Raw genomic sequence first — 23,578 nt, 5'->3', positions numbered from 1 at the left:
TGTTCCTCTGGACTATTATGGACACAGCAACTGCCCCTCTGCTGGCCTGTTGTGAAGGGAATGGTATTTGCAGGGTGTGGCCATTTAGCCTTAGTTGAAGTAGCAGCACCCACATTAACATCAAGTACCCAGGACTGTGAGATTGGGTATGAAAGAATTCCAAGACAACAGATACTCTGGATGGCTGGCATTTTTTATATCTATGCATCTTACTACTATAGCCCTTAGCTAGCAAGTCCTAAGCTTTTCAGCTTCTCAGTGATGTTTACATACATAAAGAAGTCAAATTCTTAGTGATTTTTGCCACAAAGGCCTGCTCTGGGACCACCCACATGGAGCAAAGCGAAACCCACCCTGCCTTTGGTCGGACCGCTCTAGACAGCAAGAAGCTTATAAAGAACCGTTGGTTACCGTGTGCTTCGCTGCTGTGCCATCCTCACCATATGATTTCAGCCTCTCCAACAGCTCAGAGACAGCAGAAATTATCTTCTGCACATGCAGAGCACTCACGTCGGCCCACAGGTCATCCTCTAAGAGTTTTGTTAGATGTCCCGACTGCAGTCTCTCAAAGCCTGGTGCCTCTTTCATTCACAGAAAAGAAAGACATGATGAGTAACACAAAATAAACCCTTTCATCTCCATTCATCCAGTCATTCCTAACACTGGTCCTTAAATATCTAGCCACAAAAATAAATTTAAAAAGCAAATCAAGGGGCGCCTGGGTGGCTCAGTGGGTTAAAGCCTCTGCCTTCAGCTCAGGTCATGATCCCAGGGTACTGGATTGAGCCCCGCATAGGGCTCTCTGTTCAGTGGGGAGCCTGCTTCCTCTACTTTCTCTCTCTCCTGCCTCTATGCCTACCTGTGATCTCTGTCTGTCAAATAAATAAATAAAATCTTAAAAAAATAAAAAAAATTTTTTAAAAAGTAAATCAAGTATAAAAACAGTTTTTGCCTTATTTCAGACATACCATCCTCTTCTGGTGGTCTTGTTTGGTCAGTGTTCTCCTCTGTCTTTTTACTGTTTCTTTCTGCTAAGTTCTGGATGGCACAAAGAATGGCCCGGATGGCAGTTTCCACCTGCTCTGAAAAATCTTCCACAAACCCTTCCTCCAACATCTGGTTTCCTAGTAAGTAACATGGTGAGAAACAAACAAAAACTCCAATCGTTTGCTTCAATGCTTCTGGAAATCATTAACAATCCTCATTTGTTACTTTTACAAACGGCCACCTGTCAAGCACCAACTGTGGGTGAGCCACCAGGTCAAACTGCTGAACACAAAGATGAAGAAGACCTATTCCTCGTCTAGATAAACCTACAAGAGTTTATCATCTTTCACTGAAGGTTTTACTGGAAGAATCAAAAAATATGAAACTAGTTAGGATAGTGTGTACAAACACCAACTTGGTCCAAATATCAGTGCTATAAAGTGACACTATCAAAGTAGAGGCAAGGTCCTCAAAGAAATGGGGCAGCAAGAGTTGGGAGCTGTGGGTTCCAGCCACACCTGCCTGCCTTAGAACCCTGCACAGATGTGTCTGGAAAAAACACAAAGTATTTTTAGGATACTCTAGATGTAATGTACAAGACATCACTCCTACACTGGACTCTGGCTCCCTTGTCTAATGACAGTCCTTACCGCTTTGGCTGCCTAAAGCAAGTAGATGTGTCTTCCAGGTAGTAAAGTCATCTGTGGCTTTATTGATTTCTCCTCTTAAATATTCCAGGCTCTCAACTAATGCCATTTTTTGGTCTGTTTGCTCAACCTCCATCCCTGGAATAACGAACAAGGACTCCAGACCTTGCAAATGAACTGACATCTGGGACAGGCAACTCAGCCCCGAAGAGCAAACTTCAAAATCCTTCCTGCAACAACAGAAATGCCACAATGTTGAGAGGAAGGGGCTACACCCTCCCTCCAACCACTAAAATGTAAGCAGGGGAAAATTCACTGTATCTCAAGATTTTTAGTTACACATTTGCCACAAAGAACCATGAAGGTCCATGGAAAAACAGAGAACTGAAGCAAAATCCCTTTTATCACTTTATCCCATTACTAAACTCCAAGCAAGCACCCAAGCAAACAGAGGGACAGTAAAGACATAAACACACTCACCAAGAATGAAAGAGAGTCTCACAAGACTGCTGCCTGATTCTGTCAACATCAGCTTTCACTGTTTTAATGGTTTTCAGCATTTCTGTTAATCTCGCAGTTGACTGTTGCCAAAGCTGGTCCTGCTTCCGCATCCAGCAACCAGAGGGCAGCTGATTTTGAGGTACAGGGGATGGGTAACTCAATTCTGATGGGATGAGGTCCTGTACTGCTCCGGAAGGCTGACCCTGTGCTTGGGCCTCACGTTGGCCAGGAGTTGGCCCTGCATTGGGGCAGCACTGGAGGAACCAGGAGAGCTGCTCAAGCAGGATCTGGCTCTGCATGGCCAGGTGCTGCAGCCTTTCTGTCCACTGCTGCACGCTGTCCTGAGGAGGGAAGGGCACGGGGTAGACCAGTGGGCCAGTCAGCCTGCCATGAATCTCCTGCACGCAGCCAAGGAGGTTCCTGTACCGAGAAATCCATGGGGGAAACACATGGCACCTTAAACTGCATCACCAGGTTTTTTTAAACAGTTAACGTCAGTGATTTCTGAACAAAGAAGGAGCTTTTTCACATAATCAAAAAGAGGATCCCCCAGGTTAAGAAGTCTGTTAAAATCCCTTTTAAAATACTTCAACAGATCTTTCTGAAGACTGAAAGAAGTGTCTTCAGTCTTTCACAAGTGTCAAAACTCACTGCTTATCACCTACCCCCTTACAGCTTTTTCACACCCAACAAAGTCACACCACTGCAATGATTTCAACCATTATTAAGAAAAAAAGTCTTTAACTGTAGTATACTTTGTTAGATAAACTCTTATGAGTAGAGCAGAAAACAGCTGTAGCCAAAATGATTAAAAAGTCTAGAAATACTACCTTTGGGTTAACAGTCCATTCAACAAACCATGATAGCTTTCCTTACTGTCCTCATCTTTAAAATACCTATTTCCACTGAGGAGCATCCCTATATGACACTCGGCAACCTGCAGCTCTGTGACCCAAAAAGCCTAATGAACGAAAGCAGTCTCAGATACTATCTGTGCCCAAAGACCGATGCTGCAGTACCATAAACACAATCCTGTCACACAGCCCGAGGGACTGTCATCCTCAAACCCCCTTCTATCCTGACCCAGGTACACTTCAGCCATGGCAACTGCTTCTGTCTAATTCGGCTCCGGATTCATTGCCTGGGGCCCTTCTCCCAACAGGCGCTGCCAGAACCACGGAGCAGAAACATATCACCAAAAGCAGGGCGAGGAGACAAGAGAAACTCCATCTGCATCTCTGGGCCTCAAATTTCATTTCACAGTTGAGAGCTCACTCACACGATTCTTCCTAACTCATACCACAGACCCAACTAACTAGTTAGCGGATACCTGAGGAGGACCCACTGCTCCGTCAGTGTGGTCAGGGAGCGCCGCTGTCGGATAAGCATCTTCATCAGATGTGCCGAGAAGCCTTTGCACCGCTCAACATTGCTCATGCCCATCTCCTGGCAGGGGAAGAAGGAAGCATGCCAAGGGTGTTGCTAGCAAACACCACCACTCGTGCAGGTGTCACCAGAAAGCCAGTTCATCCAAAACTCCCTGGGACAAGTGCCCCTTGCTTAGACAAGCTTTGGGTATATACTGTAGTCTAAAAGCAACACATTCATCTTTTTGAGCAGTGCTTCTCAAATTATGTTTCCACAGATCACTGATCTGTTAAACCTAGGAACTAGGGTTAACACACTCAAAATTAGTGGCCTTTTCTCAATTCACAAAGGGAAAAGGACCTGAAGAGGACACTCTCAAGTTGAAGCTTTTCCTACATAACTTTTCTTCTGCATTTGGTCTTATTGGCAAATATAAGTAACAGAATTTATGACAAAATGCTCTGATTAAACAGAAAATTACACTGATTTACAATATAAGCTTAATGATACTCTGCAGAAAGCTCAGTCACTTTCAGTAATGGGCTCTGATCAACTGCCAAGACCAGAGAATGTTGCTCTGGAGGAACAAGATAGGAGCTTTCTCAGGCCCTGCAACTCAGAGGTTCCATCACCTACCTTGGCAGGAGCTGCTAAGGCTGCACTAAGCCTGGCGTGCCGTGCAAGAGAGCGGAAGAAGTATTTCTGGCATCCCTCCCATGACGATGAGATTTCTGTAAGCAGCCTGGAAAATAACTCTGAATGATTTATTTAATTAAAACCGCTATTTCCTACCCCAGATCCTAAAGACTCAGAGACCATTATTATCTAGTCACAACCAAAAGTTAAGAGTGTGAACAGATTTATTTCTGTGCGGTCGCAGTCAGGTACTCATCAGTCCTCTCTGCAAAGGCTGTATTACACACTTAGCACTGAAGCACAGTGGGGAATTAAAACTGTGATGTCGATATAGTTTCCTTAATGAAAACTTCATAACTGTCTTAGGAATGGAAGCTAAGGGTCATAAATCCTGATGCTTACAGGGGCTAGGAAGATAATATGATTGAGTAAGGACAGCCAAGCACAAAATGGTAAATGCCAGTGACAGCGGACCTCAACGTGGAAGAAGAAAAGGAAGACCACAGGGATCTGGCAAGCATGTGTCCTGTCAAAAGAAGGGAGCTTGGGGCGCCTGGGTGGCTCAGTGGGTTAAGCCTCTGCCTTCGGCTCAGGCCATGATCTCAGGGTCCTGGGATTGAGCCCCGCGTCGGGCTCTCTGCTCCGTGGGGAGCCTGCTTCCTCCTCTCTCTCTCTCTGCCTCCTCCTCTCTCTCTCTGCCTCTCTGCCTACTTGTGATCTCTGTCAAGTAAATAAATAAAATCTTAAAAAAAAAAAAAAGAAGAAGAAGCTACAGTTTAACTTTTGACTACATGGGAGAGTAAACCCACTTGGTTGGCTGAACCTTCCTGAAAAACTGAAATCCAAAATATTTAGGTAAAATTTCTACTTTTGGGGTGTCTGGCTGGCTCAAAAGAGCATGCAACACTTGATCTCAAGGTTGTGAGTCTAAGCCCCATATTGGGTATAGAGATTACTTAAATAAATAAAACTTTAAGAAAATTCTCCTTTTTACAGTGTTGTATTGAATTAAAATGTAAAGCACTGAGAGGACCACTGAGCAAACGAAATACAAAGTCCGCGTGGCCAGCTCATGCCGGTCATCGCTTACAACCAGCTCTGCCACAGTTAATGAACACGGAAACACAACACAGAAACGGCTCTGCCTCCAAGTTTAAATTCAGGTCATGATCCGAGGGTCCTGGGATGGAGTCCTGCATTTGGCTCCCTGCTCAGTGGGGAACATGCTTCCCCCTCTACCCTTCCCCTCTGCTTGCGATCGCTCTCTTCCTCTCTTAAATAAATAACATCTTAAAATAGAAAAGAAAATCAAATGAAAGGAACAAAAAAATAATGGGAGAGGTGAACACAGGAGGAAAGGAAAAGACACTTTAAAAAAGGGGGGGGGGTGTGCCTGGATGGCTCAGTCTTTTAAGCTTTTGCCTTCGGCTCTGGTCATGATCTCAGAGTCCAGGGACTGGGTCCCACATGGGGCTCCCTGCTCAGCAGAGAGTCTGCTTAACCCTCTCTTCCTCTCTGCTCTCACTCTCATTCTCCCTCTCTCTTGCGCAAATAAATAAATAAATAAATAATCTTTTTAAACAAAAAGAAAGTGGGGGGTGCTGGCTGGCTCAGCTGGTAGAGCATGCAACTCTTGATCTCAGAGTCATGAGTTCAAGCCCCATGCTGGGTGTGGGGCCTGAGGAAGGGAGGGAGAGGAGGAGGGCGGGAGGAAGACGAAAAGCAAAAAAATTCTCTTTTACCGAATGCTGACCACATGCCAGAGCCCAAGCCAGGCACTATTTTAAATGTAACCTGTATAGCAACACTAGGAAAGAGGGATTCCATCCCCATTTTGGCAAATAAGGACATGGAGGCTTAAATGACTTGTTCTAGTTATAATTCAAAAAACAAACCTAGAATCAGCCTCCTGCGTGCTGCTGACTATAGACAATGCACTCCGGATATCTAATGGGTGAAGATGAAGCATCTCTTGAGGGTTTTTTGAACGGGCCCAGGCAACACCTTTGCGATATGACAAACCTAGGAAATAAAAAGCATGTGTTTTAGAAACTCAGAAGAGAATGATTGTGCCATCGGGCCCCTCCCCCGTGTGCCAGTCCCACCACCACTGCTACACAAAATGAAGTCCTTGGAACAGCACTGGGAGCTTGTTAGAAAGCAGGCTATGAGGCCCCGCCCTGCACCTACTGAAACAGAACTACTGCACTCAACGAGATTCCCCGAGTCATCTGTACACACACTAGGGTTTGAGACATGTTGCTCGCCAAGCTATGCTGGAAGGGTGGGTGCTGTACAACATATGGTGATGAAAATGAATCACAGTTTCTGAGAAACCTCATTACAAAACTGTGACAATATTTGGGAATCACAAATGGTTCATTAGAGGAATTTCATATGTGACTTAACTCTCAGAATGGCATTTTAAAACCTGGCCTACCACCTTCTGTTCCCCACCATCTCGACTATCTCTAGAAATTTCCCCAAAATCACCCACGTTGTTTTCCTCCCTAATAGTTGGTCATCATTCTGCATCAGGTTTCAAGCGAGAACCTTACCAGTTTTTGCAAGGTGTTGAAAGAGGTCTGCTAAAGCTCGCTGCTTCCGCAGGAGAATGTGCTTGGCTTCTGACCGTTGCTTTTCCTTCTCTGCCCAGGGATCCACCTTTAGGCTCTGCAGCTCACTCACACAGGAAATGACTTCACCTGAGGAGAAAATGGGGCAGTACTGAAATCTCAAGGGCTTATTCACGTGTTGAAACTAATACTCAAGGGGCTCCTGGGTGGCTCAGTGGGTTAAGCCTCTGCCTTCGGCTCAGGTCATGATCTCAGGGTCCTGGGATGGAGCCGCATCGGGCTCTCTGCTCAGCAGGAAGCCTGCTTCCCTCCCCTCTCTCTCTGCCTGCCTCTCTGCCTACTTGTGATCTCTGTCTGTCAAATAAATAAATAAAATCTTTAATAAAAAATAAACAAACAAACCTAATACTCAAGACCCAGGACTTCGTGGGAAACGAGAACTAGGTGACATTCATCTTTAAGGCTCTGATAACTGGCACAGTCCCTAGCATTTTGTAAATTTTAAACTTAAGGAATCGAGATGCATGGAAATAAAAACTCATGGGTTACCTCTCTTTCAACAGTAAACAACCCAAATAAAAGTATTTATTCTTTTTCTTTAGAGCTTTATAATCAATCAGGCAAAAAGCAGTTGTTATGCACAGCAATTTATACTAAGAATTTAAATCATCTGAGATAAATTTCCCATAAATATGATACATACTGAGGTCCTATCCTCTACTAGTTAGTAGATGTTCCTTTACTCTGTACAACTCCAGAAGGGCCAATTTCTAGCTCCTTGGAGAGGCTCAAAGAGGTCTAGTCATTTTCTAAAGTCTATTCAGCTCGAGTGGACTAGAAGACAAGATATGAACCCTGGCCAAAACAACTCTGAAGCCCAGGTTCTTCCTCCAGCACCACACGGCCTTGCTGAGGACTCACAGGTACCTGTACCATGAGGCTGCTGCCCGCCTGCCACAGGGAGCATTATGGGCTGTGTCCCCCCAGATTCATGTTATAATAGTCCCAACCCCGAGCGCCTCAGAATGTGACTGTATTTGGAGACAAGGCCTTTAAAGAGGTAATTAAAGAAAGATGAGGCCATGTGCATGGGCCCTAATCCAATTCCTTAACAAAGAGTAGGACACGAGAGACCATGTGAAGACAAAGAAGGAAAAAAGACATCTACCAGGCAAGGAGAGAATACTGTGAAACTGTGAAACCTGTGAATACTTTGATTTTGTATGTTTAGCCTCAGAACTGCGTGGAAATTAATTTCTCTTGTTTAAGCCACCCAATATGTGATACTTGCTAAATGAGCCCTAGCAAACTAACACAGGCAGTCTAGCCTTTTAGAAGCGAGCAAGTGGACGACATACCATTACACGGACACCGCAGGAGGTTAGAGAATTCTTTGCATCACAAGGTGAGTGAGTGCCTTTTCCAGAAGATGCATGTGGCAACTTCTGCTTACCCTGATCATCAGGCTCAGGTGGGCAAGGTCATCATGAGAATGGATATTAGGCTCTTATTCTAACAAGTTTTAAAAAATAAAGAGCTCCCTGAGATTAGACTGTAGCCTCAATGAAGACAGTCAGTCTCACTCTGACACCACACTCACTGGGGGTGAATAGGGATGGGGACAGTTGTGAAAGGCCACCAAGACCTCAATCTAATTAAAGTTCTGGAACTCCTTCCCCAGCCATTGCTGTTAGACTACAGAGCCTCAGCTTCCCTGTGTGAGGACGGCCAGGGAGATGAAATTGCTCTGTCTCCACGGTGAAGAGAGCAAGAAGAAAACTGTGGATGAATCTTCTCCTTTAACTCAAGGGAGACATTCTGAGATGTAGTTGACAGTTTAAAGATTCTGGGAAATTCATCTCTCCAGCCATCAAAAGAGGATATAGACAAGCACTAACACAGAAAATGGCGAAACACAGCATTAGTTTACACGAAAGGAAGACAAAATGAAAATTAAGACAGCCTGTGTGGTCTTAGCTGGCTCCTGCATCTTGGCTCTGTTAGTTTTAGCCCATTTGTTTATTCAATTAACTGCTCAACACTATTCAAGAGATCAAAAAAGGGCTTATGTAACAAATTCCCACCCTCCTGGGGCACTGGGGAAAAGAGAGGGAGCAGACCCCACCCTTTGCTCCTGGCTGTTGGCACCCACCAGTGAAGTGATCGAGGCCCTCCACCAGGTGAGGCAGGCGGCTTTCCTTCATGAATGTCAGGCACATCTTCCTCATTCGTTTCATGAGCTTTGGCAAGCGACGCAGCAGCTCTCCCTCTGAGGGGAAAGGAGCACTCTGACTCTGTTCTGGAATCACAGCCTGTGAGACAGAGCACAAATAAGATATGGGTGCCAAGTTTATTTTCTTTTGATTATAATCATCAGCTCACGCTGATCAAAAATTCTGATTTGCTATTGGTGATAACCTGGAAGTTTCAGGGATTCCTCCCTGTGGTTAGCATGAGTAGCTCCCCAGTGATCCCAGAGCACCTTGTATCTAAGGATTTGATGCGGGAACAGAAGTCCTGTAACAGACCTGCTTACCCAAGGTCTCCACGATTATCACATTTTCTGGAATTTTGCAAGCCAACGCTTAACTATTGGTGCTTGAAATTGGCCATGGTGAGAGAAATAATAGCCCAGTCATCAGCAACCACTACAGTCAACAAATCACTACACACATTCGCTCCCTGTGCAGCATGTGGTAGCTCAAAGACAGCTTCAGTGGCACCTTCCTCAACTGATGCTTCAAGTCTTCTGTTATAGGTAGATCCAATGTCCACAGGCATGCACAATACTTATTTCCCATAGGTGACATTAAACTTTCAGCACCAGGATCAAAGCTTTTTTGCCTTATTATGCAGCAGTGGCAGGCAGATATACAAATACTACATTTTATCCAAAGACCAAGATTTCAAGGCATTCCCTTGCTTAGTTCTAGGGTCACTCCTTATAGAGAAAGCACAGATTTCCCCTACCGGCCCAGGAATAAGCAAACACTATCTCCCAAGGTATACCTGTGCAGCTGCCGGCCGGGCTAACAGGGTCTCCCTCAGTGTCTTGTTCAGACTCTGAATGGGGGATGCCTCACTAATGGCTGTTGGCTGCGACAAAAAATCAGGCTGTTCCTCCTTGTCACTCTCCACCAAGGATGACCGGCAAGGTTCACTCAGGACAGCTTCAAATTTCTTCATGAATTTAAAGAGGGTCCTGGCCCCACAGAATGACAGATGAGGAGGGAAAAATGGGTGGAAAGTGAGGAAATGTAAAAATGGCACAACGCATACACACATAATAACCTATACCTTCTATATACATGAACTCCTTAGATACTCATAACCATCCTGTTTGTTTTTAAGGGAAAATAAAGCAGATACTGTCATCTCCCTTTTCTAGAAGAAAAAAATGAAGCCAGGAATGGTGGAATCACTTCACTCATGGTGAAACAGCTAGTAGGTGACAGAAGACTCAACCCTTCTATAGTGCTTAGCCTGCTTTGTCTCAAAGCACACCAATTCCTCTTGCATGTAGACTTTGCTTTGGGTGGTAGGGGTGATGTGGAAAAGCCACACCAAAACAATCTAATGCTTCATAGTAAGTTCAAGGCAACGTTAAGTCAGGTCACATTAACAATGTCGTCTTGCTATTTACCATACAAAAATTCTGAGCTTTGGTCACCTCCAATTTTTTCTTTTAAGTAGGGCTTGAACTCATGACCTTGAACCAACACAGGGCTGGAACTCATGAACCTGAGATCAGGACCTGAGCTGAGATCAAGAGTTGAACACTTAACCAACTGAGCCACCAAGGTACCCGTCACCCCCAGTTTTTAAAAAACGAATTACCTGTGTGTCTTTTCCACAGATTGTTTAATGGACCAGAAACTGACATCATTCCATTTGGATATTTTAACAAATTCCTGTAAGATACACGAAGATCAAGAAATAGCTTTATAAAGCTGGCGTCACTATGTTTCTTTTGAAATCATCTCTATGCTAAAGACCAGAGCCCACTCCATCCCAAATACCAGACTGTGTGCCAGTAAACAAGTAAAAGTTTAAAAAAGGAACCACGTATTTGTCACAAAGCAATGCAAAAAGAGTGCTGTCACTATCAACAGGTCAGCTGATACATACTCCATTTGTTGGTTCCACAACTACTGAGAGTTATCAAAAGACAGGGTCCTCCTTTCCCCCAGGGCACCTCAGTAACACTCAACACTAAATGGCACCCCCTGAGGTGGAAAATCAGTCTGGGCCAGAGCAGCGAAGGGAGCACTAACAGACATATGTGGCAATCCTTCTGAGGACCCTTCGACAGGGGCCATTCCACTAACCCCTCACACACTTGGACAAGTCGGTCAGGGAGGCAGTGCTGCAAAACATGAATCTCGCCATCCTATTTGGCAGTTGCAGTGCATGTCTCCATTTCCCAGAGCCCCCTGCCTCATAGTTAAATGTATGAAAGAACAGAACTAAAAACGATTTGCTCATTTTGTTCTCCCAAGAGTGATCATGACAGTTGTTCATCTTACTTTAAGTTCTTTTTCAATGGGGGAACGAAGTTCCACAATTTTGGCCTGGACTCGGTCAAAGAATTGCTTGTAATAATGGTACAGATTCCACAAAACACTGCAAAGTGAATCTGGAAGAAATGAAAAGAAACAAAAAACACCACACTTGCCACATGTGCTACTTGCAGCACCCACGGGCTCCACATTTTAGTGACACCACTTCCTCATTGCCTTGAGGCCCTGAGATTACAGCCCTGAGATGACAGCACAACATTTCACAGGCAGATTATTTAACAGCTCAATGGGAAGCCTAAGTCTAGCAGTTCCCAGAGATGCAGGCAGGCTGTCAACACTACCCCATTTTTCCATTTTAGATTGTACTAAATTTTGTTGCACTTTTGTTCTTAAAGACTGTGTACTCAGATGTTTCACTAAACACAATTTCAAACCCTTTCTCGGAATCTTATTGTAAAGTAAGCAGAAACTGAGCCTGTTTTAAAAGATGGCGTAAAAGTCTCACCCTGACTGCTCATTCACAATCTAGAGTCCTAGTTTCATTTCATCCAAATAGATGTGGTTAGGGACATTAATTAACAGAATTTTAGGTGCAGTTACTTGACATGGAACATAGCTCTCACTAGATCCAAGAATCTAATTATGGCCTGGTCCAAGCAAAAGCTTAGCAGGACACATAACACTGTCTGGACAGAAAGATTTGCAGCCTCAACACACCAATATCCAAGATCTGCATTTGGCAACTACCTCTGGCAGAGTCCACTAGCCAGGGCTTCATTTATAACCAGTTTGTACTTTAATATTGTTCTCTGTGTCTAATGTGTATCACTTTAAAAGATGATTAAAAGTGTCTCGTTTAAAACCTGGTATGCAGGGGCGCCTGGGTGGCTCAGTAAGTTAAGCATCTGACTCTTGGTTTCAGTTCAGGTCATGATCTCATTGCTTGTGGGATCGCGCTCCCATGACACTCCACACTCAGTGTGGAGTCTGCTTGAGGATCTCTGTCTCTGCCCCCACCCCCCACATGCTCTCACTCACTCTCTCAAATAAACAAATAAAATCTTTCTAAATAATAAATAAAACCTGGTATGCAACAAGGCACCTACTCATGGAGAATTCAAAGCCTAATCCATTTAAACAGTGCACTGTAAAAGTATATATATGAAACCAAGAAATGTAATCAAGCAGTAAAACACTGTCTGAATGCAGACCATGATCTCAAGTTCTTCTATTTATTCCCCCAACAGTGGAAAATAGACTTCTCCATAGGAGAGCTAAAATACATTAATATTTGAAATTAAAGGTATAACAGTACCAGAATGCAGTCCAAAGAGTAAATCAAGTTACATAATTACATTTTAATGAACTAAATCTAAGAATGTCAATTGAATTACAATCTATTCAATATATTATTTCCTCTTAAGTAAAACTGCTCAAGAGTTAATCAGTAATGAATCATCTTGGAGCTATGCAACTTTTAAAAAAAATACAAATTATTGAGGCATTTGGGTGGCTCAGTGGGTTAAGCCTCTGCCTTCAGCTCAGGTCATGATCTCAGGGTCCTGGGATAGAGCCCTGCCCACATCCCCCAACCTCTGCCTCTCTGCCTACCTATGATCTCTGTCAAATAAATAAATAAAACTTTTTAAAAAAATACAAATTACCAATTTTAAGTGCTGTCAGCTATAATAACTTTGTTTTAACAGGTATTTTTGTTTTTTTAATGTAATTATTTTAATGTGCTTTGCATCTCCAGACAGTTTTCCCACATTTGGATAGAATGTTTAAGAGGTTGTAAACTTAGTAACTTATGAAAAGGGTAAAATAAAATTTTCTTGAGTGTAACTTGGAATAATTTAAGGGACACTTTATATACTTTTAAAAATCAGAACTTAATTGGGATGCCAGATTTATAGCAATTCGCATCTTTAATTTTCCAGATAATCTACAGGTTAGTATTTGATAAATGATTTTTAAAAGCAAATATGAATATTCTATTAATTTATAATTTATTAACATGTTATTACTATAACTAAAAATGTTATAGAGACTTTTAAATTCAGTCTTGCATAGAAAGACATGTATTAAGCAAAATTATGTGAATAAATAGTGCCACAAAATTTTTTTTTTAAAGTATATACAAAAAAAAAAATACACACACAAACACACACACACCCCTCCCTCCTTACCCTTTCCTTCAACTTGAGGCATCAACAAGACATGACAATGGAAAACCAGTAACATCTGAAGTCGTACGTGGAATTCTCCCAGTGAGGATCCTTCAATAAATGCTTGTAATGTGCTGACCAGCAACATCAGGGTCATCTGTTTGTCATCTTTAGAGATTCAAAGAGGAAACCATATGTACCTGCAACCATCACCCTATATCCATAACATGCACGTAATCTACTATAGGACACATTGAGGGATAGCAGGCAAGTAGAGACCGCAAAGTGAAACTCTGAAGCAAGGAGGACCACAGGTAAATTCCAAGCTGATATAAACACAGATGCAGTCAAGAGATGTGTTAAATGGACTCAGAGCAAATTATGAGACTGAATTATAAGATGTTTGTTTCAAGCATGAAATGAAAACACTTTTAACTCAAGCATGCCAGCTAGTATCTAAGAAATCTTCATTATGACACATCTCTTGGATATACAGAATAAAGAAACTTTATCTTATGACCAGCTTTCTAGAATTTGAACAAGTCACTTAAAACTCTGAGGAATTCCATCAAGTCAAATGACGTATCCTATGTAAAAGCAGCAGTACCAGCAGACGTGGGAACAGGTTAAACCCCACACTCTGCAGCACTCTACAATTAGCCTGCAACTTCTAATGATGCAGGAATTGATGGACGGGAGTTACCTTCCTGCTCTTCCGTTTGCTCCTGCATGTGCTTCTCAAGCATCTGATAGATGGAGAACCAGTGCTTGGTGGACTTCTCAGTATGGCGCTTCATGGTATTATCCAAACTCATAGACCAGCAGCTGGAATGCGAGAGAAGAGGCCGAGCAGTCATTTAAGAAAACCCACTGGGAAGATTTGAAACTACTCAAGCAGAAGCTAAACATTCACTCTTCTCTCCTCCCAGGTGGAGATGGAGAAGACACCTAGTTTGCTGTCTTGGGAAGGTATGCCGTTGTCTGGTCTCTACCGAGATCACTTTAATGCCCTGCTTTTAATTCTGTGATTAATAACTGAAAAGCACATTCTCAGTCTATGCAGACACAAACTATCAAATGTCCCTACAGCATAAATTCAGGAGGGGAAGGAAAGTGACAGATTATCACTTACTTCAGTTCCAGTTTACGCCAACGAATGATCATCTGACTGACTAAATCGAGATGCTTCCGCAGAGAGAGAGCTCTACTGGCATTCTCCTCCCAATCCTAAAAAGCAAAGATAAAATTTACTATGGCCATTATTTAATCTCTTAATCACCGCCCGCTCTCAGGAATATCTTGGACCTTTAGTCTTTGAAGACCACAGGGCCTCTAAATAACTTTAATGCCAATTTACCAATGAGTTTACATCCAGTGTACCAAGCTTCAAGTTGTTTCTGGTCACTTGATAGAACTTCAGCAAAGCCAAGTTTAGATAAAAAGCAAAGGATTTAGTGAGCTGAGTCTGAATTGCTAATGTTAGACATGTGACCCCCTCCAAAGTGCAGAGCCCAAATGTGATAATCAGAGAATCACCAGATACTTCAGAGGATGCTGAGAGGACCAAGGGGGGTGATATATGCAGGCACGGGGCTAGTCTGGAAGCCCACCAGGAAGCCAGGGCCAAAGGAGACCTCAGTACCAGTGGACACTGCATCCCACACTTGAGAACAGGGGAGGCAGGTCTTTCACATGCCCCACAAGGCAAAAGCTTCACTTGTAATGATCGGACCCCATGCCAGAAAAACCGAAGAAGCTGATTCCTCTCTCCAATCCAAACTATAACTTTCTGTCCCTTTAACAGTAACTCTGCCAAAAGATAAATCTTTTTTCAATTGACTACAAACTAAAATGAGAGGAGAAAGAGAATTATCTTACCTGTGCCTTTGCCAGGAGGATCTCTAAGCCATTCAGGAACTTTGAGATGGGACTGGAAAGTGGAAAACTACGAATTCTATCCACTACAACCAGCAGCTGCAGTGAACAGATAGACAGATAGATAAAAGATCTAGGCATTTCTGTGGGCATATCACCCAAAGTCACAGGTTACTGACTACAGAACTGATGAAAGTTTTATGCAAAGTCCTTGCTTTACAAGCACCTACGAAAACCATGGAGGAAACCTATCCAAACTCATGTGGATCTCAGATAAACACTTAACCTGCATTGCTCTTGAAAAAACATGGAGTTTGAGAGATAATAATTATTATGATCTTTTTCTAGTAATCTCTACAGCCAATGTGGGGTTTGAACTCACAACCTGGAGTCCGAGAGTCACATATTCTTCTGACTAAGCCAGCCAGGTGCCCCAGGATAATCTCTCTTAACCACTCTCCATTTTAAGAATTATTACAAAATTGGCTGAAAACTGTAAGTCGGGTCTGAGTTAAAACCACCAATCTTGAAAAAACCAGGCCTTTGCTAACATACATAGGTATATGAATAAACAGAGCAATACAGCAGCACTTTTAACATGTGAACAGCAAACTATGACTAACAAATAAAATTAATAGAATCCCAAACATCATTTATACAGTACAAACTGGTATGTCCATCCTGCAGGGCATAGTATCCCACTGAAGTGGGGTTTTGTGAATCTTTGTTAATGTATTGAAATATGCACATGAACATCCCCAGAGATGGCAGAGACCATATCTTCAAGACTCCCTCCTCACCGGATGCCCTACCTGCTCAAGAGCTGGGTGTTCTGGCCATTCCTGCAGCAGCTGATTAACAGCCTCTGAGAAACCTTGAAGCACAGGTTGACAATGCCTTGCTTCTGGGACATTGGGATGCTGGTAGAAATCATAGGGCCCATCGGGCTTCACCATCAGATCTGATACTGCCTCTCCAAAGAGAGTGTTATGGGAGAGGGTGCAGGCCAAAAGTTGGCTGCCCAAGAGTTGATCATTCAGTTCAGCTCCTGGGAAGTTAACAACATCATAGTAACATCAGTGAACTCAGCAGGCTGAGCTATCAAGTTACAAAGATGACAAAAACATGCTCAAAAATAATGAACTACTAGAACAAATGAAGATATTTCAATGCCACTCATGCCCAAAGCAATGGGCCTAGAGGACTAGGACCGTAGTATCAAAACAGTATCACCAAATCTGCCAAGCTTCTTGGATATACAGAGGAACTCAGATACTTAGCTGTTATCAAGAAGCTACAGAGCTTGGTTTGATGGATTCAATTTCCTGGGTTTTGTGGCTGTCTTGGTAGGCAGAAAAGAAATTTAAAGCTTCCTTCCTAATAGCAAGGAAGAACTCATGAGATCATACAGGAAAGTGGATCAAATGAAATTCTCTAAGATTAATTTCTGAGTTCCCAGGTTGCTCTCAGGAATACAGGATATGAAAAGCACTGAAGCTATTAGAGGCAAATCAGAAATAATACTGAGGAACAAAACCATTTAAACTAAGTCTATATCCTTATTTATTTTTTATTTTTTTTTTTTAAGATTTTATTTATCTATTTGACAGAGAGAGAGAGAGATCATAAGTAGGCAGAGAGGCAGACAGAGAGAGAGGGGGAAGCAGGCTCCCTGCAGAGCAGAGAGCCCGATGCGGGGCTGGATCCCACGACCCGAGCCGAAGGCAGAGGCTTTAACCCACTGAGCCACCCAGGTGCCCCATCCTTATTTTTTTAATCCCTTTACCCCAAAGTAGTCAAATGATAAAAATCCACTATTGCAGAATTTTAAAAGAAGTTATTTTGAAGTAGCTTGAGTCTCTTAAGCTAAGGAAACTCCCTCAATAAGGAATTTAGCAAAAAACAGGGAGGTAATGATTTTAATTGTTCCAGAAGTAGCAATCACATTTTTTCATTTTCATTTCCCAAGAGTATAACAAAAGTAAACTGCCGTACCCATCAGAGGGTAGAAGTGTGTCACAAGAGATGCTCCAGTTTGATAGCAGGACAGAAACAGGCCAAGGTAATGCTTTGTCTCGTGTGGCGGCAGAGTCTGTTGGTACCAGAGGGACCGGGCAAAGTTGAGGCACAGCTGCTGGTGAATCAGCATCACAGCCTGCATTGAGCTCTGGGAGAAGAGGGTGGGGTCTGTGGCTGCTCCCTCTTCTTGTCCATCTGAAGTTCCCTTCTTCTCTTCCAGCGTTGGTTCTACCAGAATATCTGCAAAATCCTGTCAATAACATTAGAGTGATTGAACAAAACCAAAATGCAGTTTTAAGCCAAAAGAAAGGCGCAAGGATGGAGCATGAACAATCAAAAAAATGAAGTAGTGGGACGCCTGGGTGGCTCAGTTGGTTAAGCAGCTGCCTTCGGCTCAGGTCATGATCCCAGCGTCCTGGGATCGAGTCCCACATCGGGCTCCTTGCTCTGCAGGGAGCCTGCTTCTCCCTCTGACTCTGCCTTCCACTCTGTCTGCCTGTGCTCGCTCTCGCTCACTCTCTCTGACAAATAAATAAAATCTTTAAAAAAAAAAAAAAAAAAAAAAAAAATGAAGTAGTGACTTACATAAAGAGATAGTAAAAACAATTAGATTATAAAGCCATTCAAAGGTAACACAGCGGGTAGCAAGGGAAATGATTCCCAAAGAAAGCCTGTTACCAGCACCCAACCTTTTCATGAAGTGGGAACTGCCTTCTGAACTCCCGTTCTTCTTCCTCCTCCTCGCTCAGGGCTGTCCTGGAGTTCCTGCTCCTGTATCTGTAAAGGCTGTTTTCCTGCTCGGCCTTCTCTTGGGCGATGCGTTCCTGCTCATCCCACTCATTGATAATTTCCTGAAAAGTTACACATTTGGAAGGAAACTTACTTGTCTTCGCTGAGGTGCTTCAATGAACAAAGCAAAACTTGTCAGCTCTTAATTTCTCATGATAACAAAAGTACATCCAAGTAAAAGCCAACATCCAAGAAATGAAATCCCAGGTCATCGAGAGAAAGTAAACTGTTTTCGAACGGTTTCTGCAGCAACCCATTTTCTAAATTCCCCCTTGCTGTACTGCCACTTTTTCACAGGTGTAAAAACTTGCTACAGTAATGCCACCGGAACTTCCTATCAGGAGTTAATGATGTTTTGTACTTAGGACAGGCTCTGGATAGGCACTGTGGGGGTTGTGATTCAGACCGCACTTGGCCAACAACTCAAGCAGCTGGCTCAGGAGTTCAGGAAAGGGAAACGAGGGGTGGGGGCAGGTGGCTGCAGGGCACCAATCAGATAAAACTGGGCTATACCTTAGCAGACACCTCTTAAATCCCCAGTAACTCTAAGATTTTAAGTCCTTAAGCCGGCAAAAACTATAAATTAAACAGTACTCATGAGAACTGAGGAAATGAATATCCACCATTCAGAAAGATAATCTGTATTAAGATCTTAAGTGGTTAATCTTCATCCCAGCAGTTCTGCTTTCTAGAATTTATACCCAAAGACCTAGGTATAAGACTATCTGTGGTGATGGTGGTAGTGACATTTTCCAAGGTAGTAAAAAGACTACAAACATAAATGTCCTATGATAAGAAATTAATTACATGTCTTAGAGCATATCCATACAAAAAAAAAAAAAAGAACTAGGAAGCCATTCAGTATGATGCAGGTAAAGAACACCATAATTATAGAGGAAAATAATCACTAACTGCTGTTAAGTTTTTAAAGCAAAGTATAAAACAGAATGGACTTTAGTAGTAGTTTGTAGAACTCTAGCAACTTAAAGACCAGTCTCAGAGATCAAAGAGGAGACAGAACTGTCCTCAATTAAAGCATGTCTTTTATCTATTACATATCAGGAAAATAGTCTAAGACTTTCATTTTAAAAAGAGTTCTGCTAAAAAACAAAAATTTATAAGCCACTGGACAAATGACTTAAATTTATGTCATAGACATACATGTACAGGTTCATGTATACACATAAACCTAGAATGGAACACACAAGTATGTTACCAGTTACACAGTTTTAATTGGTATTAAGTCTTGTTTATATCTATTCTTTTAATTACATAAATTGAGAACAAATTGTTTTCATTGATAAGAGGAAAACAGATTTTCTTAGTAACAGTTGAACTAGTACCTAGCCAAAACCACCATAAATAAAGTCAAAAGATAAACAAAAAACTAGGAGAAAATATTTGCAGTATCACAGATAAAGAGCTAACATCACTAATTTTTTCTAATCTCTTAAAAATTGAGGGACAAACACCCCCAAAACTGACAGCTGAATAGGAGACAGAAAGGAAGACACTAGACCCCATGCCGAACCAACTGGTCTCTTTCTACACAGAGTATTGCTGATGTTCTGCTTGTGCTCCCAGCTCCCTTCAGAAGTAGGCTGGGGCTGCCCCCCAGAAATGGGCTTACCTGGCACACATGTCTGAAGAGCTGCAGGGCCCTTTGGTCCAGCTCGCCCTTGCACAGCACATGGGAGCGCAGGTAAAGGAGGGCATTCATCAGCAGCTGCTCTCGGGTGGGGAAAGGTCTCTGGCCTTTGCCTTCCAGCTCCTTTCCTCCTGAACGCTTGAGGATCAACTTCCCAAGGCCTCGAAGAACCTCCTCCGACTTCACTGAGCATAAAGTGTCTGCATGGGCATAGTAAGTGGGGAAGGCGGGGCCCACCGACGGAAAAGCCAGCAGGGATGAGGCCAGGGTAGCCAGCCTGTCTGCACAGACCACACTGCTGTGGAGTGAAGCGTAGACCTCAGATGCAACCAGCCTCATGCCATGTTGCAACTGCAGGATGGATGCCTGCAGCGGGGCCACAGAGTCTGGATACAGGGCATAATCCTCAGCCAGCCGCTTCCTGAACTGGTGGTGGGACTGCTGCCAGGAAGCCTCCTCCTTCAGAAGATTCTGGGCCACCTGGGCAGACCGAGGCCCATCCATGCGAAGGGCCTGCAGGAGCCGTGTGAGCAGATCCTGAACAGCAGGGGCCTTGGCAATGCTGGTGACGTAGTGGTGGATCTCCTGCACCAGTGACTCGTAGGCAGGCACCTGGGGTCTGAAGGCCTGCTTCTTTGACAGGCTGCAGATTAAGTTCTCCAGATGATCAATTCTTTGGCGAAGTAGTCTAAAGGCAAATCAACATAATATGCAAATTCTGTCAGGAGGAAAACAGCAAATGTAGACTGAGCCCTTAACTAGGAAAACAAAATGAAGGCATTTCAGCTGCTGAGGAATAATACGAAGAAAATATTGACAATTATAATGTAAACGAGTAATAGGCCATTTATCACACGCCACACATGGTGTTAAGTAACACAGATGTGTATTTCATCCAAGTCTAACCACAATTCACTCAAGGAGTTGCTATGATCCTCCTTTCACAGACATGGACTCTAAGGCTCAAAGGCATTAAGTGACCTATTCAAAGTCTAAAGCCAAAGGACAGGAACAGGACTGGAACTCAGACCTACGACACTGCACAGTATTTACCAAGACAGCAAACCCACACAGTGCACACCATTACACCCAACTTCTGTCATGCTGAAAATCAGTTCAGTGGTTTCAATCCACCTAGCCCCATGTGAATCCTGCCCTTCCTTTCAGAGTATTAATTTTTCCTGACAATAACCATGGTTTTAGGATCTTACTGCTAATGTAGAGACATGTATTATCACGTCTAACACTACAATTACATTGTAAAAATCAACCTAAAAATGTCTTTAAAATAACAAAAACAAAAAAAAACAGAACAACACAATTACTCTGCTGTTACCTGATGTGAGGATGAGAGTGACGGAAAATGACTTCATCTTCCAGGTCTGTTCCAGTCAGCAGCTGGGATGAGAGGTTTCGGGTCTTCCACTCACACTGTAGCTGGTGTAACTAACAGAAAGGGAGAAGCTGGTCTGCTGTGCCCAGCTATGACCATGTCCAAGACAACAATGCCCTGGGGAAGGGCAAAGCAACTGGATGGAAGGTACCTGGGCTCTTGAATGACCCAAGAGCAGGGGCTTTTGCTATATGAACCTCCACTCACCTTGGAGCTTCTAGGTAAAAGAAACTATCTTATTCACACTACCGGACTTGACTCTGCTATAGCAGCTTAGTCTTTACCAACTCATATACTAGTTCCATATTTTGAAGAAGGAAAATTATACCACTATCTTTATGTTTTGGTTAGAAGTTCAACTATCAAGGGATACCACTTAATCTAAATCTACTTGATTCCTGAATTTTAGATAAACACCCAAACGTTAAAACCTGAGGAATACCGTATCATATCTAAAGAAATTATTCAAGTCCAAATATTCAAAACTTAGTTCAAATACAGGGAGTATGGATAGGAGATACACTAGTTCTCTGGCAATGCCTCAGGTGTTCTACCGTTAAGACCTCTGTCTATTGCAGCCTATTGGCAAATTAGGAAGGGCCCCTCCAAGTACCGAAACTTACTCAGAGGAACTCTCAAGGAAGAAAATGCAGTCTTTAGAACACACCCCTGGGATGTCACAAGGTAGCCTGTACAAAATCATCCCTCTGGTGCTGTAAGCATCCAAAGGGCAATACAAGGAGTAATATACTAAGCACACCCACCTAGTCAGGGAAGGAGCCCATGCTCCAGACTCTCACCCCTCCATACCTCTTCCTTAGCATACTTGAGCTTGTATTCCTTCTTCACTGCAGGGTCAAAGCGTGCCTGCGGAAGCCATGTCTGAATCTGCAGCAAGCCAAGGCTCACCCAGAGGCTCCCACGGCGGGCTGGCTCGGGAAGGTCCTGTTTACTGTCCCCTTCCCCAAACAAGTGGCGCAGGGAGGTGAGCAAGAGGCATAGCAGTTCTTTGGGCAGGGCCTCCTGCCCAGCCATGTCCCCAAGGGTCTGGCCCACAATTTGGAAGGCCTGGCTGTCCCCAAGCAGCAGCTGTTCACAGTTCTGCATGTACTCCTGCCGCCGGGACTCAGGGAGCAGCTCTGCCAAACCCGCCAAGTGTCGACACAGCACAAGCCCCTGGAGCTGCGAATCCGTGCGTCTGCAGAGATAAGGAAGCACTTACAGGCTTGCACTACATCCAACAGAGTTCCCTTCTCACACTCTCATCCCCTCAGAAAATGACACAGCAGACTGCACTGCCAATAGTTAAAGGTGAATTTCTTTTCTCAATTAATCCTACATGCTTTTCTAAGTCCCCTCTCTTTATCACAATAGGCTTCAAATTGACAGAGGCATGGGCCAGCTCATAATAGCCTGTCGTGGGCTAAAAACCTACTGATCCACCTGGAAAACATACTTGCCTTCAGCAACCAAAACTAGCCTCTACAGAAAAAAGTTCTGAGTTTTCTGCTACATGCTCTGTAGGAAAGACAGACCATTACAGTTTGTGGCGGGAGACCTGGAAGCGGGTAGACGCGGGGACCCATGGTAAGAATACCTGAACTCTGCGACCGAAGGCACGGCCATGTTCGTCCAAAGCGCCAGGCTGATGTCCTGGAGCTGCACAGCTCTCTCAACCCACTCCCCCAGGGTGACATGTGAGGAGGACAGGATGGGGAAGCCGCTCACATCCCAGGGACTTGCTCTGCAGCTGCTGGTCAAGACTTCAAAGCAGCACTTGGAGAACACAGCTCTACTGAGACAGCCGGGACCCTGATGGATGAAGAGAGATCGTGCATCTTTTAAAAATTAACTAAAAGGATTTCAACAAGCAGAACTGAGCACTTCAGAGGTAAGAAAGAAAAAGAAAAGGAGGCCCAGGTTGCTAAGACCAGGTAAACCTCAACCAGAGTACGGACTGGGGTCTGGTGTTAACAGGCTTTAAAGAAACAGACTCCATTCTCAAAGAATGAGGAACAATTGGTGCTTCGCTACAGCAAGAAAATCCCTCCCCCCTGGGCAAAAGGAAGACCATTCCTGCAGTAGAGCTTGGGGCCCACTGCAGGAAGGTGACTTGGGAAGCCGGGAAAAGCGTGAGAAGATAGATGTTAAGAGTCAGGGACAAAGGAGCGCCTTGGTAGCACAGCTGGTTAAGTTTAGCTCAGGTCCTGATCTCAGGGCCCTGGGATCAAGCCCCACATCGGGCTCCCTGATCCATGCGGAGTCTGTTTCTCCCCCTGCTTGTGCTCTCTTGCTCATGCTCTCTTTCTCAAATAAATAAAAGCTCTTAAAAAAAAAAAAAAAAAGAAAGTCAGGGACACAGTTTGTCGAACCTGTGCTCCTTGGACTGTGCATCTGGGACACACTAACAGCTGCCCACAGCAAAGGATTAGGTGGTTAAATACATAAAAT

At 43.6% G+C, this 23,578-nt stretch overlaps 1 protein-coding gene across 2 annotated transcripts in view; it reads right to left on the bottom strand.

Moving 5' to 3' along the window:
- The window catches only part of MDN1 (midasin AAA ATPase 1), a 168,103-nt gene that overhangs the window by 23,747 nt on the left and 120,778 nt on the right, over positions 1-23,578 (bottom strand). For both annotated transcript variants that reach the window (XM_032339051.1, XM_032339052.1), the window contains exons 60-82: positions 22,725-22,939; positions 21,938-22,325; positions 21,071-21,180; positions 19,717-20,422; positions 17,987-18,148; positions 17,274-17,547; positions 16,091-16,326; positions 15,282-15,377; positions 14,536-14,630; positions 14,107-14,228; positions 13,425-13,571; positions 11,242-11,351; positions 10,553-10,626; positions 9,725-9,917; positions 8,868-9,027; positions 6,698-6,844; positions 6,035-6,161; positions 4,140-4,245; positions 3,466-3,581; positions 2,115-2,555; positions 1,638-1,864; positions 969-1,124; positions 412-581 (exon numbers count right to left, since the gene is read on the bottom strand). In XM_032339051.1, coding sequence (XP_032194942.1) covers positions 412-581; positions 969-1,124; positions 1,638-1,864; positions 2,115-2,555; positions 3,466-3,581; positions 4,140-4,245; positions 6,035-6,161; positions 6,698-6,844; positions 8,868-9,027; positions 9,725-9,917; positions 10,553-10,626; positions 11,242-11,351; positions 13,425-13,571; positions 14,107-14,228; positions 14,536-14,630; positions 15,282-15,377; positions 16,091-16,326; positions 17,274-17,547; positions 17,987-18,148; positions 19,717-20,422; positions 21,071-21,180; positions 21,938-22,325; positions 22,725-22,939 — 4,578 coding nt within the window. The remainder of the gene's footprint in view (positions 1-411; positions 582-968; positions 1,125-1,637; positions 1,865-2,114; positions 2,556-3,465; positions 3,582-4,139; positions 4,246-6,034; positions 6,162-6,697; positions 6,845-8,867; positions 9,028-9,724; positions 9,918-10,552; positions 10,627-11,241; positions 11,352-13,424; positions 13,572-14,106; positions 14,229-14,535; positions 14,631-15,281; positions 15,378-16,090; positions 16,327-17,273; positions 17,548-17,986; positions 18,149-19,716; positions 20,423-21,070; positions 21,181-21,937; positions 22,326-22,724; positions 22,940-23,578) is intronic.

Source organism: Mustela erminea, chromosome 4 (genome assembly GCF_009829155.1).
Source record: "Mustela erminea isolate mMusErm1 chromosome 4, mMusErm1.Pri, whole genome shotgun sequence".
NCBI classification, from domain to species: domain Eukaryota; kingdom Metazoa; phylum Chordata; class Mammalia; order Carnivora; family Mustelidae; genus Mustela; species Mustela erminea.
This window is presented reverse-complemented; position numbering and strand designations above follow the sequence as displayed.